At 36.3% G+C, this 19,244-nt stretch overlaps 1 protein-coding gene across 2 annotated transcripts in view; it reads right to left on the reverse strand.

The window, feature by feature from the left end:
- Positions 1–5,943: 5,943 nt before the first annotated feature.
- iffo2b (intermediate filament family orphan 2b) overlaps positions 5,944–19,244 on the reverse strand; it is a 35,634-nt gene continuing 22,333 nt past the window's right edge. The window contains exons 3-10 of one of the 2 annotated variants that reach the window (XM_051913073.1): positions 18,841–18,936; positions 17,169–17,228; positions 14,140–14,304; positions 13,879–14,018; positions 11,498–11,657; positions 11,169–11,258; positions 10,853–10,977; positions 5,944–9,172 (exon numbers count right to left, since the gene is read on the reverse strand). In XM_051913073.1, coding sequence (XP_051769033.1) covers positions 9,067–9,172; positions 10,853–10,977; positions 11,169–11,258; positions 11,498–11,657; positions 13,879–14,018; positions 14,140–14,304; positions 17,169–17,228; positions 18,841–18,936 — 942 coding nt within the window. In that variant the 3' untranslated portion in view covers positions 5,944–9,066. The remainder of the gene's footprint in view (positions 9,173–10,852; positions 10,978–11,168; positions 11,259–11,497; positions 11,658–13,878; positions 14,019–14,139; positions 14,305–17,168; positions 17,229–18,840; positions 18,937–19,244) is intronic. The other variant, XM_051913074.1, reaches the window with a different exon arrangement.

Below are 19,244 nucleotides of genomic sequence, written 5' to 3' on the forward strand. Positions count from 1 at the left end.
TCGAGGACTTTATTTGTAAAATAATAATGAAAAACCTTTCGTTCCGTGTTTTTTCCCATCTTGACTGGTTTTTAAAACTAATACTATACTGGAAAATTGTTTTAATATCGTGTTCTGCTGCTGTCCAAGAAGAGTCTAATTCAAATGAAAACATTCCGCACGGTAGTCTTATGATGTCATAGAACACAGTCACACAGTCAATGGCTTTAAAAGAGCGCGAACAACTGCACTCAGGCGTAGTGATGATCAGGAGTAAGGTGAGTCACATCGAGCACAATTATTAAACTACTTCTGCCTATTTGGAAAAACAACTGGGGCTAGTGGTCACACTTTACTCCAGTTAATATTTAGTCGGGGTATTTTTAAAAGTCTTTTTGTCGCTCTTTACTGTAATTTGGCGCGACAAATCGCTGCAGTCAGTTCATGCGGCAAATGAACCGACCGTCTCTTCCTCTTTACTACTAGTTAAAGTACCAAATAAACATGAAATAACATCAGTAGCTTAGCTGAAAGATACAGTACCTAAAGCTTACCGAAATCAATTTAATGTGTCATGTAATCGCTCAATCAGTGTTTCAAATGCAGAAAAACGTCAATAAAACAGCTGTAAACAATGTCACCTAACTCGACTTTTACCTCAGTCAAAAGTCAGTGAAAATAAACTTTGTCAGCTTGAAAAAATGAACTCTAGTGAGGACAATATGCACTATATCACATATTCATTATATTTTTACTGCTCTTAAATATTTAATGTATGTTTGAATAAATCTGTCATGTAAAAGGTTTTTATGTTTAAATGTTTATACTTCAAAAATGAAACAAAATAGAAACATAATTATAAAATAATCATAAACGGCCTTTAAGTGCAATTTAAATGTTTGCGTGCAAATCAGTTGTTATTTTTTAACCTTTAATTGTAATGTATAAGAGTGTTCCCTGTATAGTTTACAACATTAACTGAGATATTGGACATGTACTGTACGTTATATACATCCAAATGAATCAAAACCGAATCGTGAAATTTGTCTCAATACCCATTCCATACTGTTAACTATGGTGAGTGTGGTTTTTCATTCTGAATTATGTTTATCTCTCTAGAAAATGGTTAGCGACATTTTTGGTGACAAAATGGAGCGAAAAACCAAAAAGGAGCAGAAGAAAAAGAAGAAGCGGGATAAGATTATGTCATCTTCTCCAGATGTGGTGGTTTCGGCCGCTGCACCTGTTGACGGTGCCAAATCTTCCTCCTCTTCTTTTTCCCGGAAACACAATTTTCCGTCTCTGCGCCGGGCTTTCCGCAGAATTCTCTCTCTGATTCTGCCGTGTGTGTCCTCCTCTGAGGTGGATGAGTCCATTGAGACTCAGACAACCAGCGTCGACACACACACAGATGCTTCTTCCTCACCTGCGGTCAGTGGATCCTCTGATCCAGAGCTTGATCTGCAGCCTGCGATCCATGAGGAAGAAGCAATCAGAGGTTAGGGAATGTTTTACATGCTTAACACTCATCCATCTTTTCAATTTTACATTAAAGTTTGAGTGCGCACAATAAAAACTAAATTATTATCTTCTCACAGATGTAGCTGGAGAGCAGAGCTCCACTTCCAGCCCTGAGGAAACTTCCACATCCACAGACAGCAGACCTTCAGATCTGCTGGATGCATCCCTGGAAATGGAAGTTATCGGAGGTTAGCACTGGCATAATTTTGTCTTAAAAAGTGGTGTGGACTGTAGTGCTTTTTTATATAACTGTACATTAAAATATCTATGGTTCTTTCACAGAGTCGAGCACCTCCAGCAGCGCTGATGGTTCTTCCTCATCTGCTGAAAGCAAACCATCAGATCTGGAGACCAGCGCTGTGGGTGTTTCCTCCTCCGAAGAGAGCGAGATTGATCTGCTGGCTGAACTTCAGGCCGCAGCGGTTCTTGAAGGTTAGAGAAGTTTATTACTTTTACTGTATTATTTAAAGCACTATATAATTCATTAGCCTAATATGTGATGCATAATAATTCAAACTGCATTATTAATCTCTTCACAGATGCAGCCGGAGATCAAGCCATCTCTAATGTGGATCTTGACTGGTGGGTGAATGAATGTTGTGTGTTGATCTCTATATCACCACATAATGAATTAATAACCCAGCTCTTTATATAAAGTTGGATATATATGCCTAACCTTATATTATCTTAACATATTGCTGATGTTTTCCCAGCGTTCTCAGTGTGCTGGCCAGTATGACGGCGCAGTCCAACGGTCTGTCCCAGACTGAAATACTCCAGCTCATCCAGGGCAATTCACAACGGGAGCAGATCGAGCAGCAGAGCAGCCGGAGCGACACGGAGGATGATGTAGAGCCTGTTGATGTTGTGTCGATAGCATTGCCAGCCAAAATCAAGCACTTGGGGTAAATGTTGGATATGCACAACTAGTTAAAAGTTTGAACACATGATGTGCTTTTCACAGACACCCTCTAACTGAATGCCTCCTGTCACAGTTTTCCCAATTTAGGAAACACTTGCTACATGAACTCTGTGCTGCAGTGCCTCCTCACCACTTCCCCCTTCCGGGACGATGTACTTTCCCAGCGGGAGCAGTGGAATGAGGGAAGCACAATGCTCAGGTCAGCGTTATTTTCATATCATTGGGATATTATTAATTTTTTTTTCTTTTATTAATTTTTCTTTTTGTATTTTTCATTTTTATTTTAATTTTTGTTTAAATGTTTTTGTGTGATTTTGTAATTTTTATATATATATTTTTTTAATGTTTATTTGTTTTATTTTTAGTTATTTATATATAAATATATATATATATGTATATAAACTAAATGAAAAATATTATTAATTATTGTTATTAATAATTATTATTTTTAGGGATTTATTTAATTATACTATTAATTTAATTATTGTTTTATTGAATATTTTAAATATATTCATATTTAATTTTTATAAATATATTATTTTATTTCAGTTAACATTTACTTTATTTCAAATAAGAAAAATGTAATAAACCCTGGTTCAGGTAGCAACACTGAATTTATGCAACATTATATTGCAATCTAAATAGAAAATTGCAATTTCAAAGCAGCAAAACCAAAGCAGTTCTGTACGATTTTCTCTCCAGGGCACTTACTGACCTGCATATGACCAGACTGACAGGAAATGACAAGAAGCTGAAGGCGAAGCTCCTGTCTAAAGTAAAGGCCTGCATTGAAACTCGCCATCCAGATTTCTGGGGAGACCATCAGCAGGTGAGTGAAACGATGAACTGGATATTATTATTCATAAAATAATTTAAGATTATCCTTATCATCATTCACTCTTTCTCCTCTCAGGACGCCCATGAGTTCCTGATGGTTTGTCTGTCCCATCTGAAGGAGGAGGGCGAGGTTCTCCAGAGCTACTGGCCTAAATACACCTGCCCAGTAGTCAATATGGAGTTCCAGCTCAACCGCCTGCGCACCTGCGACAGGTAATGACATCTCACATCCACACCTGCGCTTGTTTCAGACTCTCAAACTTATTTATGTGACTCTGATGTTCTGTGGTTTTAGCTGTGGCTTCCAGAAGACCTTCAGAGAGGATTGCAACTACCTCTCGCTGGTCATCAGCCCTCGAGGATGCCTCATAGACAGCCTGCAGCAGTATTTCAAAGTGAGTGACAGCACTGATTACATATCAGCAGGAGGATGTAGTTTCTGATTGGCTGATGTCTGTGTCTTTTTTTTTTTTCTCCAGACATCTTCACTAGACTGCTCATGCAACGAGTGTGCCGGCACTACGGCCTCGGAGGCGCTGGAATTAATCACCTTTCCACGGTACGACACTTTAGTATCCTGCAGAATAACTAAACCTGAGCTTGTCTATAACTTCTGATCATTTGAATCTCTCTACAGGGTTCTGGTACTTCTCATAATGCGCTTTGACATTAGATCCTCAATGCGCAAAGTCAAGGATCGACTGGAAGTTCCAGAAGAGTTTTCACTGTCCTTCAGTACAGGTGCGTGTCAGTTCATCAAACATCTGCCCTCTGCTGGACACTTACGGATCGATCGCTCACCTGAATTACTCTAAAAGACAGCATTAGGAAGACATTTGCTTTGAAAAGACAACATTTGAATGATCTTTAAGCATTGAATATGTTCTGAAATGTTTTCTTATTTTATGCGTGATGTTTAACAGAGAGCAGGGAGATCACAGTGACAAAAAGAAAGAGCCCAAATCATCAGCAAAAGAGAAGGAAGAAGAATAGCATTGAGCCTGCAGGACCACAGGAAAGATAGACAGCAATTAATAGATAGTTAGATAAATAGAATGACAGACAGACAGACAGACAGACAGACAAACTGATAGATTGATAGATAGATAGATAGATAGATAGATAGATAGGTAGATAGGTAGATAGATCATCTAATAATCTGTGTTTGTGTTCAACAGGTGGAAGCATCACAGTACAAACTAGCTGGAGTCGTGTCACATCTGGGCAGCAGTTTGTATTGTGGTAAGAGTTTCTTCTATATTTCCAGTCATCTTATTCACTCATTAAGCTTCATACTAAAGTTCCTCTGTCTTGTAGGGCACTACATCAGTCACATCCGTGACTTCAGTGGGTCTGGATGGCTGGAATGTAGTGACACCAGCATCACAAGATCCAGCTGGACAAAGGCGTCAGATAACATCGGGAAGAACGGATACATGCTCTTCTACATGAAAAGGTAAATAGTAGCACAATACTAGTGCTCAACTAATGTTCAGTGCTCAGGTCACTTATATTAAGCCACTGTTGTTTTGTACCTGTAGCTGAGCAGTGGCTTCTCAGCCTCTAAACACCAGCTCATCCGTCTTCCCGATCCCTCCTGGGAATCGCATCTCTCTACCAGAGAATCCGTTTGCAAGGCCAATTTCTGAAGGCTTTTCAGTCAAATGATGGCACTAACCATTACACAATGGAGCCTGTCCAGGATTCTTCTCATGTGCCCATCCAGGATTTGAACCCAGGACCTTTTGCACCTTAAGCGAGAATCATACCTCTAGACCAACGAGCCACCATGTGCTGGTCACACAAGGTCAGCCGGCCACAGAATTCACTCTGTGTATGGCTTTGACAGTGTTCACCTCATGGCGTTCTTCATTGGAGAGATGTAAAGTGTCAACACAGATGCGAAGATTTAAAGTGTTGACACAACACGATGTCACAAATATGCTAATTGGCGCATGACATCATCTAGCGACATTTAGCTACTTTTCGATTGAAAATAGTTGGTAATGCTGTTCTTTTTATAGTGAACTTAAATGAAATATTTCCTAATATACAATTAAACTCCACTCAAATACTATATATAGCTGAAACTTCACTGTATCCTAAATTTAACTGTATCCTGAAAAATTTAATAAATTGGACTTATAGTGCATGAAAAGCATTATGTGCTTAATACATTTGGCACTTCATGAAAAATAAATAAATAACAATAATTAAAAAATACACAGCTGCAGTGAAATCAGACAAATTACATATAATGAACTTAAAATTTAATAAATAAATAATTTATAATCTTATTTATGTCTCATTCTCTTGTATTCTTATTTGTTTTTAATACATTTCAAAAACATTTGTAATCAGTTTTATTTTTGTCGTTGTTTAATTTCTTATGCATGTTATTATTTTACGAATATTTTAAATACTTTTTATGTAAAGCACTTTGAATTACCAATTAAATAAACTTGCCTTGCCAAAAAAATTAAATAATAAATTAAAATGTAAGCTAATAAATTATTATGAATACATTTATTAATGAAAATTAAAAGAATTTAATTAAAAGAAAACTTTTTCTGCTTCCCTAGTGAGTTTATTATCGAAATGAACACACACTCTACATGTATGGCCATAAACACTAAATAAATAGTGTTTCCTTAAACTGAACAAAAGGACCTCAACAAAGCAAATAAATCAATTACGTTTATTTTTTGACCCCAGCACCAGTTACATTCAATATTTTGAAACATACACCAGTTGCTCACACACCAGGAAAACTCATTTGCAGCATAACCAAATAACAAAGACAACCTATAAATGTTCTAATGTACGTATACTGATAATTTCAGATGTCAAAGTAATTATAATAAAAATAAAAAGATAAGAAACAGTGCTATGAGAAGGACGCAGGCCACAGATGTTGCTAAAGCCATTATCATCTTTCATATAGGCTTTCTGTAAAACTCGCTGATGCTGGTACGATGACTAAAGCGTCACTTGCTGAAGGGGGTCTAATGAACTGGTGTTTTATGCTCTATTACAAATTTCATATTAAATTCAAAAGTAATTGTGCAACATCATTGTATATTCAGCCTCATTTAACCTCATACGGTCAAAGGTTTGTAATGTACTGTGAGGTAAAATAATGCTAACATGACCCAACAGAGCGATAACATCAAAAATGTTTTATCTTGTGTCTGATGAACTAAATAACATGTTGATGAGCTAATGATGAGCTCATCTGATATTCTGTACATTCAGTGATAAAGGCAAATCTTGATGTGATAAGCTAATACATTTACATACAAAAACTTGATAACTTGAACTTGCAAAATTGATGTGCAGACAAAACAAATGCCCGAAACATACTCTATGCAAGTACGTGAACGCTACACAAACTTGATTGTGTGTTGTGTACACTTATGAAAGTTCACACAATATGACTCCATCACTACAGCCTACATTTGCTGCCATTTTGTGCTTTTCTTAAAATGAGCAAACATCATGACAGCATCACTTTCTCATCCAGTTTCAATTAGAAAGTTCCTTCCGAATACCGCATTCAAGCTCAAGCACAAAGATATTTTCCAAATCATATTTTTGTTTTGGAAACTTACAGAGATGATTCCCATTTTTCCTCAATAAACACCATGAACAATGGAATTAAATCAGAAAACACGTAACATGCACTTTTTCCATTTAACCTTGTGATGCTGCCATTTCCCCATTTCTTCGTTCATAAATCATAAAAAGATTTTGACAAGGCATCTGACCAATGTTATGATTTCAGAAAAGACAAAAAATAGCTTGATTCTCACCATAAACAATAAAAAATAGACCAACAGTGTTTCAGGTTAAAAGGCGAGAACTCTTAGTGCGTTTCATTTTCCAGGCAAAAGCATCCAAATTAGCCCTGGATACCCTGAATAATATAAAAACATGAATTTTATATATTCATAAAATTCAAAAGCCAGGCTTTATCTAATCTTTGATAGGTTTGTAAATCAAATGCACAAACTAAATTGCAAAACTTACAGATGATTTTATAAAATATGATATCAGCTCTTTAGCTAACTTGAACAAAACGAATAAACAAAAACAATGCCCACCAACTTATTTACTACAAAATATATATTTTTAAAAACCCTCTGCAACCATATTTTGATCTTATAATTACATCTTTGAGCTTATAATTAAATCACTGATCAGTTTAATAAACCCATCAAATTTTCCCGTATTTCAGATTAATATAATTAAAATAATATACAATTTTTAACCCAGGAACGTACAAGATTAAAATGCAAAATATAAAGAGCCAAAAGACACCAAGCAAGACAAACACAAAGGCCATTAAACCTCATAGATACAGAAACTTTATAAGCCATATCCATGAAAACAGACTCTGAATCTGTACGGAACAGCAGCCATCATGAGGGCTTCAATGCAACTTGACATAATCCTATGCTTTTGTAACTTTTGAATCTACGTAATATTTATTGACATGGCATGGGTATAATTTTAGATAAACCCAACCCCAGCTAACAAAAATATGTTCTCTGAACATTCTAAATGTCCCGTTTTTTTTAAATGTTTTAAAAACGTTAAAGGAACATTCCATTACGCAAACGTGTGCTCTGAACATTCTGAGACAATTCGTAACATTTAAAAGTGTTAGATGAACGTCCAATTAAAATGTTTCAGAATGAACAATGTATAAATAATGTTTTTGTGCTAAAGTTTTGAGAACATTATTAAAGACCATATAACTTTAAATGAAAGTTCTATTAATGCGACCTTAAGAACATTTGTTTATAACTTTGAGAGAACGTTCCCTGTTAGCTGGGACATGGTCTATATATGGTACAATCAACCCCCCACCTTGACTATTTAGCCTTGCAAAGAAATGGCTAAATAGTCAAATAGTCAAGAAAGTCCCCATACAATCAACAAAGCATATTTAATAATGTTCCCCATGATATATAATGAGTGCAACTATAAAAAGTAGTGGAAATGCAGTAAGGCCATCCAAAATGAACCTGCAATATATACAGTATTTAGGCACATAGCTCTTTAATATTTGAGATATTAAACGTGTAACCCTTGGAATAGCTTCAATCATCATTGGCAGCTGCTCAAAATGATGGGACACTGTTCCACAGATTCTGGCATTAAGTGCGTAAACATTGTGAGCCACCAAGGCCTGGGCAACACTTTAAAACACATGAACAGATGAAATCGCCTGCACTGCAAACTAAGGCAAATCATAAACACAGATCACGAAGTAAGGCTGATTGCATAGAACGTGAGCTTGTTCTGTGTTCCACATTCGTGACTGGGTTCGGGGCTTAAAAGGCCGAAATGTTTCTGCAGTAAACCGTTGATTTCTGAAATCGTTTTTTAGAAAAATAAAAAGCCACAAATGTTAAGGGAGTGTTTTCAGTTTTGGTCTGATTGGCTTTCAGTCTTATTTATCATTCACGTTGCGTGAACGTTTTCCAGTTTCTAATCAAGATATGGATTTGGGTTTGATCAGGTGTATTGTGTGATGTATTTTGGCTGGGACTGATCCGATTCATAGTTGTCCAGCAGAGCTGTGGCACCGTGTGACGCATCAATATTGATGTCGAAGCACAAAAACAACCCTCATCAACTCCGCCCCACTCTGACACGGAGACGTTAAAGCACCTACAGGATTTTGGGTTTGTGGGGTGGGCTCTGTCCCTTAGTATAACACCATTGGACGATTACTGGGTGGCCCGAGAGCTGATTGGAGCTTGGTGGGGGGAAGAGGGTGGGGCCAGGCTGGGCAGGTATCAGCTGATTGGCCCCTCCGTCTCTCCATCCTTGTCTGACTCGTCTTGTATCTCGTCAGTGTTCCCTGAGTCACTGCTTGCGGATGAGCTGATGGAAGGAGAATTTCTGAAGGGATGAGAAACGAAAGGAAAGAGAAGATGATTTATTAAAATCCTCACCAAAAAAATAGTGCAATTTGTGTCTGCATGACTAACTAGTAATAAAATTAATAGGGGGAAGTCTGAGCTATTGTACTTAGTCACATTATATGATAGATTTGACTTTTTTTGGTGTCTAATGGTTAATACTGTATATAATATAATATAATATAATACTACCTGAATTTTCCTGTTAATTTGACATTAAAGGGGTCCTGAACTGAGAATTCAAATTTTCCTTGATCTTTTGACTGTTAAGAGGTCATTATGCTATAAAAATATCCTGTAAGTTACAAACCTCAAAACTTCCAAAGTTCTATTCCAAAACCAGCTTTTATTGAAACCAAGGCAGGATCTGAAAAATGTGGAATTATGATGTCATAGTGCAGCGAAAGACCGCCTTTGCAGAAGAAGATTAACGCCTACTTCTACATCATCACGTCTTTGGCGCCGCCCACTGGCGCGTTAGTGAATAGTGACATGACATGCAGGAAAAAAAGTAAATTGTGCGCACAATTTACTAATTCGTTCCCTCGATTTACTATTTCATTCCCTCGATTTGCTAATTTGTGCGCACGATTTACTAATTCGTTCCCTCGATTTGCTAAATCGTGCGCACAATTTACTATTTCATTGCCTCAATTTGTTAAATCGTGTGCACGATTTACTATTTTGTTCCCTCGATTTGCTAAATCGTGCGCACGATTTACTATTCCGTTCCCTTGATTTGCTAATTCGTTTGCACGATTTACTATTTCGTTCCCTCGATTTGCTAAATTGTGCGAACGATTTACTATTTCATTCCCTCGATTTGCTAATTCATGCGCATGATTTACTACTCCGTTCCCTTGATTTGCTAATTCATGCGCATGATTTACTACTCTGTTCCCTTGACTTGCTAATTCGCGTGCACAATTTACTATTTCATTCCCTCAATTTGCTAATTCATGCGCATGATTTACTACTCCGTTCCCTTGATTTGCTAATTCATGCGCAGGATTTACTACTCTGTTCCCTTGACTTGCTAATTCGCGCGCACAATTTACTATTTCATTCCCTCGATTTGCTAATTCTTACGCACGATTTACTAATTCGTTCCCTCGATTTGCTAAATCGCGTGATTTACTATTTAATTCCCTCGATTTGCTAATTCGCACGCACGATTTACTATTTCGTTCCCTCGATTTATAATTCGAGTGTTCAAATCAGAGGGCTAAAACCAGGATATAAAATGGCCATTTCTAAATTATGACAGTTTTTTATATAAAATATTAACATCATAAGTGCACCTCAGGAAACATTATAAAATAATAAAAAAATTCCAGTTCATGACCCCTTTAAAATGTGCTTTCATTGCCTATGCTTTATGACACTGACACCACAAATATGCACCTTATGAATACCCAGGATTAATTGTTAACCCTGGATAAATTATGAGCAATGTGAAACGTGAAGCAAGATAACCCAGAATTCCGTTTCCCAGGGTTTACAATGACCCAGGGTTAACTAGTTCAAGTGTGAAAAGCCCTTCTGTTGAGCTTTGTCTTCAGTACTTTTGAATGCTACAAACAATAGGCATTTCCGATCTTAAATTAACACTATAAGCTGTTATTAGCACAGCATCTGAGAAGTTGTGGCTGTGAATCACCTTCCACCCTTGATCATTCTCCTGCATGTCTCCATCTGCACGTCCAGCCCTCGCTTCATGCTGCACATCTCCATGTACTCATGCAGGTGTCTGTTCATGTCACTCTTAGCTGTGGCCAACTCCATCTGTGTGAGAGAGAATGATATAAATATGTCTGTCATCAAGTTCCAGGGCTGGTGAAGAAAAACATTTCATCCCAGATACCTTCAACTGCATCATATATGAGGTTCAGTACAAGTACACAGAGACAAACACAATCACAACAAATCACAGTTTGGTTTGAAAGGACAATAAAGAAAAACAGGCACATTCAAACCTCAATTTGTCCAATAGTCTTCTGATATTCCTGCTCTCTGGTCTTGATAAGAGACTCTGTCTCATCGATGAGACTACCAAGACTGCCGTCCTGAGACACACAACAGAGAAACAGGCTCATTTCACTCATATTTCCCCATATTTCACACATATTTAAACAAATGCCAAACAAAGGAGAGTCTGCTGGCAAAAAGAGAACGTGACAGAGCTCGTAATAAAACAGGAACCAACATCAGCTTGGGCCAAAAGTTACGTAATGTATCTTTAAGAAATCTTACCGATCCCAAACTTGTGAACGGTAGTGTATAATGATGATATATGTAAACTCACCGCTTCATGAGCGTCTCCGTTGCAGTCGAGAGCGCCGGTGCTGTTGGTAAGGGCGCAGGGTACATTGTAGTTGGTGAAATCTTCCCATAGCAGCAGCGTATCGTCGTTCTCTTCCCACGTCAGACTGTCACAGTCATCATCGATCTCAAACGTCTCCCGCCTAGCAACAAATGAGTTATCTGAACAATGTCTGCACGTGAGGAAAAAGAAAGGGGCAGAAAGAAAGCACAGAGAAAGAGCAGGCAGTGAAGACAATCACGGACAAGACGAGAGAGAAGACAAGCACAAAACAGGACGGATACATACAAAGACATATAAAGACATACACCACTTTCACACTGCAGCTGAATGAGGCCCAAATCTGATTTATCCCTCACTGTGAATGGCAAAATTTGCATTGAATCTTACCTTTTCAATTTGGATCTGGGTCGCATTCTTAAGTCGAAATAAAAAGTTAATAAAATGTTTGTTTGAAAGTTATCTGGTCCTTAATAATGTTCTCTAAACGTTCACATAACCATGAAAAAAAGTTTTTAAAATATTTAAAAACCTGGTTGTTTTGAACATTCAGAAAAAAAATGTTTTCCTACGTTAATGGTAGAACATATTGTTAGAACATATTGTTAGCTGGGTCTATGGAAGCTTGTTTCCGCCAATAAAAAAATAAATAAAAAAGTAATTGCGACTTTTTATCTCACATTTCTAACTTTTTTCTTGCAATTGCCAGTTTGAATCCCGCAATTCTGTCTTTTATTCTCAGAATTGTGAGATTTAAACTCGCAATTCTGACTTTTTTCTTGCAATTGCGAGTTTTTATCTCACAATTCGGACTTTATGACTCGCAATTCTGACTTTATGACTCACAATTCTGACTTTATATCTCGCAATTCAGACTTTATGACTCACAATTCTGACTTTATATCTCGCAATTCTGACTTTATGACTCGCAATTCTGACTTTATATCTCGCAATTCTGGCTTTATAACTCGCAATTCTGACTTAAAATCTCGCAATTCAGACTTTATGACTCACAATTCAGACTTTATGACTCACAATTCTGACTTTATATCTCGCAATTCTGACTTTATAACTCAATTCTGACTTTATAACTCACAATTCTGACTTTATGACTCGCAATTCTGACTTTATATCTCGCAATTCTGGCTTTATAACTCGCAATTCTGACTTTATATCTTGCAATTCTGACTATAACTCGCAATTCAGACTTTATGACTCGCAATTCTGACTTTATATCTCGCAATTCTGACTTTATAACTCGCAATTCTGACTTTATATCTCACAATTCTGACTTTTTGAGATATAAACTCGTAATAGCAAGAAAAAAAGTGAGAATTGTGAGATAAAAAGTCGCAATTACCTTTTTTATTTTTTATTTCATGGCAGAAACAAGCTTCCATGGTTTTGCAATGTGACTTCAGTGTGAACAGGTCAATTTAAAGAAGTACTCCACCTGAACATGAATTGATTTGATTTCTTTAGTCATTTGTAATTAAATTAATCATTAATTTGAGTCTCAGACAAGCTTTTGTCTGAGAAAAAAAACTAGGTGCAATTAATGCCATTATTGCAAAAATCTAATTCAGCAATTAAAGGAATTTCTCCACCTAAATATAATTTGACTTTAATTCATTTTTCTTTATAAAGATATTTCAATTATAAATATATTAACAACTAACATAGTTTAGTTTGGTTGGCACTGTTTTTGAAGAAAATGACAATTTTGTGTTTTGAATGGAATATTTCTCTATGGCAGTAACGTTCTTTAAACAATTATTGGTAACACTTTACAATAAAGTCTCTTTTGTTAACATAATATTAATAACAATTAATTATTCTTAACTATAAATAGTTAATGCATTACCTAACTTGAACTAACAATGAGTTTTCACAGTATTTATAAGTCTTTGTTAATATTACTTAATAAAATACAACTGTTCATTGTTTGTTCATGTTAGTTCACAGTGCATTAACGAATGTTAACAGACACAACTTTTGATTTTAATAATGTATTAGTAAATGTTAAAATTAACATCAGGTAAAATTACTAAAATGCTGTAGAAAATTGCTGCAAAAGTAGATAAAGCTCTTAGCAGAAGTGAGAATCAGAGAAACACAGAGATACAAGCTTTACAAGGTCATGACATTGAAGTCTACAGATTAAAAACTCAGTTGTAAATGCATGGAAAAAGAACAACCTGCACAATTCCCCCCCAAATAGCTTTTGTCTGTCTGCAATTCTTAGAATCACCACTTGATGGTGACAGAGTACAGACATGAAGCAATCTCAATCCAGCATATCTGACTGCAGTCTGAACCCTAAATCTGTCCCTCTGCTCTGTTAGTTTTTTGTGAGGACTCACAGATGGTTGAGCATGCGTTTCATCTCGTCTGTGATGTTGAAGGGAACGTCTTCCTCTGAAGTGCTAGGATCAGCATCCATCTCGGAGCTTTCCTCATCCGATAACGGCTTCTTCTCCTTCTTTCTGCATGCAACAGCTGCCTGAGATGAAAAATATTACAGGCATATATTAAAATCAAGCCATGCATTGGAACTATAGCGTGGGTTTGGCAGCACTGCAATGTGATCACCTTGTGTGCACTGCAGTAAAGGTTTTACCCACCCTGTCTGCTGGTGCTCTGGAAGGGCTGAACATTTTTGACATGTCCTCTGAGTTCCTCTGCTGAGCCACGTCACACAGTTTGGCTGTGATGTCGATTCTCCTGCAGATGTCCATGTCCACCTTCATGGCTTTCTCCTGGATCTTGGTGTCGAGGTCGGACATTTGCTAAACAAAGATTCAAGCAGTGTTGAGAAAATGAGAAGGAAACTACTGGATTATGATGCTGGAGAAGATTGACAATTGCAATGTCATTAGATTTGTGCTTAGTCACTTTATTCTCACTCCCATGCCTCTATATTTACACACAGGCCACGTGCACACTGCAAAGTTTTGCAATGGTTGACATGGGCTAAATACAGTCAGTATTTGATCTGACAGCTGTATTTATTAACAGCTGTGACTCTCCAGTTGTCCATATAGTGAACCATATACTGCCTGTATGAACAAGTAAGCAAAATCAATCCACTTTTCTGTTGTAACCATAATAACAATGGCCTAATTTAAATATCAAAGATGTCCGATTGATGAGCAAATTAATCTGCTGAAATATTTATACTTTTTTAAAAAATGGTAACATTTTTAAAAATTAAAATAACTGTTAATATATATATATATGAAAAAATAAATGTTTAAAATAAAAAATAAATTTTAATACTTTTAAAAAATAAATAAAAACATTTTTAAATAAAAATAAATATTATTTAATTATATATATATATATATATATAAATAATTTTCATACCTTTAAAAAATAAATAAAATGTTATAAAATTATTATTTTAAAATAAAATCTAATATTAATAATTGTTAATATTTAAAAAAAAAATATATATATATATTAATTAATAAAAAATAAATGTTATTATTTTTAAAGAAAATCTAATATTTTTAAATTAAAATATTTCAACATTTATTAAAATAAGTGTGGAGCACTTTAATATTACATACACATTAACAAAACTATGCAAAATACACATTGCTGTCATATATTCCCTGTGTGTTTGTGGACTTTTATGCTATTTCCTGTTGTGTGCTTTGCTTTGTAGTTCTTTGTAGTTTTTCATGTTTATTAAAGTGTTAGTTCACCCAAAAATGAAAATTCTGTCATTTATTACTCACCCTCATGCCGTTCCACACCCGTAAGACCTTCGTTAATCTTCGGAACACAAATGAAGATATTTTTGTTGAAATCCGATGGCTCAGTGAGGCCTGCATAGCCAGCAATGACATTTCCTCTCTCAAGATCCATTAATGTACTAAAAACATATTTAAATCAGTTCATGTGAGTACAGTGGTTCAATATTAATATTATAAAGCGAAGAGAATATTTTTGGTGCGCCAAAAAAACAAAATAATGACTTATATAGTGATGGCCGATTTCAAAACACTGCTTCAGGAAGCTTCGGAGCATTATGAATCAGCGTGTCGAATCAGCGGTCGGCGCGCCAAAGTCACGTGATTTCAGCAGTTTGGCGGTTTGACACGTGATCCGAATCATGATTCAATACGCTAATTCATAACGCTCTGAAGCTTCCTGAAGCAATGTTTTGAAATCGGCCATCACTATATAAGTCGTTATTTTGTTTTTTTGGCGCAACAAAAATATTCTCTTCACTTTATAATATTAATATTGAACCACTGTACTCAGATGAACTATTTTAAATATGTTTTTAGTACATTAATGGATCTTGAGAGAGGAAATGTCATTGCTGGCTATGAAGGCCTCACTGAGCCATTGGTTTTCAACAAAAATATCTTAATTTGTGTTCCGAAGATGAACGAAGGTCTTATGGGTGTGGAACGGCATAAGGGTGAGTAATAAATAACAGAATTTTCATTTTTGGGTGAACTAACACTTTAAGTTCCCCAGGTGTTTCCCATTAACCACGCCCCCTTGCTATCTTGTTTAGCACGGTTGTATATGTATATATATATAGTATATATATAGTACTTATGTTTCACTCGTGGTTTGTCCGTCGTTGTACAAGTTTCCTTGTGTTTTTATTAAACTTCCTAGCATTTAGATCCTCTCTCTGTTCACAAAGACCCGTCCCCTTTTGTTAGTTGCTACATCCGAAACGCTGAGCAAAGAAGACCACTGACAACACATTAACAGTCAAGACAAAGCAGGTTACTTTTGATATGAAACAAAGTCTCAAATTTTGCAATTTTTTAAAGAAATTTAAACAATAAATACCATTTTGTAGCTCTTTAATGTGTCGTGACAGATCGCTGTAGCGACTCAGTCCAACATCTCTTCCTACTAGTTAATTTATAGCATCAAAAAACATGAGTGAACATCAGAAGGAATGTTGTTTCAACTGCTGAACGATGTCAGTACACACCATTTTTCAAGCTCACCTACATTAATCTACTAACTCCCCTGACTGCTTTGTCAGACAAAATGGCGGATTCTGCGTTATGATTGGTTAGATCACCTGTCAATCCACACTGACCGCACACATGAAAACTCGAAAGAAAATTCAGATGTCACTAACATTGTTTTTCGGAAGGGAATTGGGTTGAAAAATGCAGTCGTCAAATGTAATTTAGAGTGAAAGAAACAGTATTAAGTGATAATTACATTTAGCTGCAGTGTGTATGTGTCAATATGCTTATTCAAACTGAGAAACTCATTCTTATGAAAACTCATTATGCCACTTCAAATCACTGTGATCTCATGCTGAATGTCAATTATAAGCTAAACACATCAGTCATAAATCAATGTCATTTCACACAGATGCTAAGACCAGCAAGTTAGTCTTCTGGTGAATCCACAGGCACACAACAAACTTGAGCAATTAATTTCACCTAAAGGCCTCATGGGAAACAATTGTTCTGACTCATTTATTCTGTATATAAGGAGGCTGCAGATGGTTAACTAATGCTGTTTAGACACCAGTCTCCTCCGCGTGTGGTCTGTTAGTTAAAAACGCAACACACAGAGTGCAAGAAACAGATGCAAATTAAACAAATCAAAGCAATTGTTTTCCTTTATTAACTACAGATGATGTCTTGCATTCTCTTACTTTTAGGTCCAGGATTTTCCTCTGGTTCTCTACGTCTCTAGAGCAGCGTCGCCCGCCAGCCTTTATTATAAATACCAAATTCAGTTCACAGTTTTATTGGCCCAAATCTGTTTATGATATTTATTGGCACACCGTGACATTCGTGTGAATGACTAGCTGACAGAAGAGGCAATGCGAAAGTGAACTAACGTTAACCCGTAAATCCAGGTGACATCTGAATAAACGGTTTATTAATTCCTCACTATCCAGATCAGCTGGTATAAATGGAAGGTGTGTGTGTGAATATGAAACAATGACAATATGGCTCAAAGCAGAAGTCAGTGTGTATGTGTGTGTTTGTCTCAGCTCTGTGTTTCTGCTGCAGGGGAAAAGAGCCAAATAAGGCCGAGGGTGTTTCTCTGCTGTCGTGAAACAGAAGTCATGGAAAACAACCAGCGGGGTTTACTTTAGAAATAAAGTTAATAAAGAGATTATTATCAAATGTAGTAAAAACAACATCCACATGAATTATTGAGTTTTATTTGGACTGCAAACACATTCTTATGTAGTGATCTGATGATGTGATAAAACAAAACAATTATACTGTACTTCATGAACTTGAAATATGTTCTAAAAAATGTTTGAAGAACATTTCTCATGAAAGGTTTAGTTGACTTCATAATTCAAATTTCCCGATAATTTACTCATCACCATGTCATCCAAGATGTTTATGTCTTTCTTTCTTCAGTCGAAAAGAAATTAAGATTTTGAGGAAAACATTCCAGGATTTTTCTCCATATAGTGGACTTCACTGGGGTTCAACGGGTTGGAGGTCCAAATGTCAGTTTTAGTGCAGCTTCAAAGGGCTCTACACGATCCCAGACGAGGAATAAGGGTCTTATCTAGAGAAACGATCGGTCATTTTCTAAAAAAATAAAAATGATATACTTTTTAACCACAAATGCTCATCTTGCACTGTTCTGTGATGTGCCACGCATTACGTAATCATGTTGGAAAGGTCACGTGACGTAGGTGGAAGTACCGATCCAGTGTCTACAAAGCGAATGTGCAAGTCAAACGGCCTTTACAAAAAAGGTAAAACAATGATGTCAGACGATTTCGATTACGTAATATGATTACGTAATCTTGCATCACAGAGCAGTGCAAGACGAGCATTTGTGGTTAAAAAGTATATACAATTTTATTTTTTAAGAAAATGACAGATCGTTTCGTTAGATAAGACCCTTATTCCTCGTCTGGGATCGTGTAGAGCCCTTTGAAGCTGCACTAAAACTGACATTTGGACCTTCAACCCGTTGGTAACTGTTGAAGTCCACTATATGGACAAAAATCCTGGAATGTTTTCCTCAAAAACCTTAATTTCTTTTCGACTGAAGAAAGAAAGACATGAACATCTTGGATGACATGGGGGTGAGTAAATTTTCAGGAAATTTGAATTCTGAAGTGAACTAATCCTTTAAACTAAAACATATCAGAAAAAAAACTTTCCATCTGATGTTTTGAGAACGTTATTATAGAACAGATAACTTTGAATGAACATTCTATTAACATTACTGGATGAATGTTTGTTCATAACCTGTTAGATGGGTATAATGAATAGAAATAGATTACTTTTCTCTGAAGAAACTGTCAGTGATACAGTATATTGGTCTCTAGATATGGAAATACTCACATCGCTCATGAGGCTCTTAAAGACCACTAGTTCAGCTTTCAGTCTTTCAACCTTCTCGTTCAACTCGTCCTGGATGGCTTCGGACTCATTTACGTTCTGAACACACACAGACACAAAAGAAAAGCAACATAAGAATACATTAAACAGCCTGTTTGTGATGACATTACACTCTGGATCTGGGTTTAGCTGGTTAGTTGGGTTTTAATAGGTCGAAATAGCATGAAACAGACATGTTTTGTTATTGGGTAGCTTTCTCCTGGTATTACAGACCTTCACTTCCCTTTATTAATACAGCTTAAAGATCTTCATGTTAAATGGCATAAAGCACACACAGCCTGTCCTCTGTTGCCTGAACACAACACACACTCTCCAGTCTAATGAAATCCCCACAGAGGCGATGCTGA

This window comes from Ctenopharyngodon idella, chromosome 11, assembly GCF_019924925.1.
Source record: "Ctenopharyngodon idella isolate HZGC_01 chromosome 11, HZGC01, whole genome shotgun sequence".
Taxonomy (NCBI): domain Eukaryota; kingdom Metazoa; phylum Chordata; class Actinopteri; order Cypriniformes; family Xenocyprididae; genus Ctenopharyngodon; species Ctenopharyngodon idella.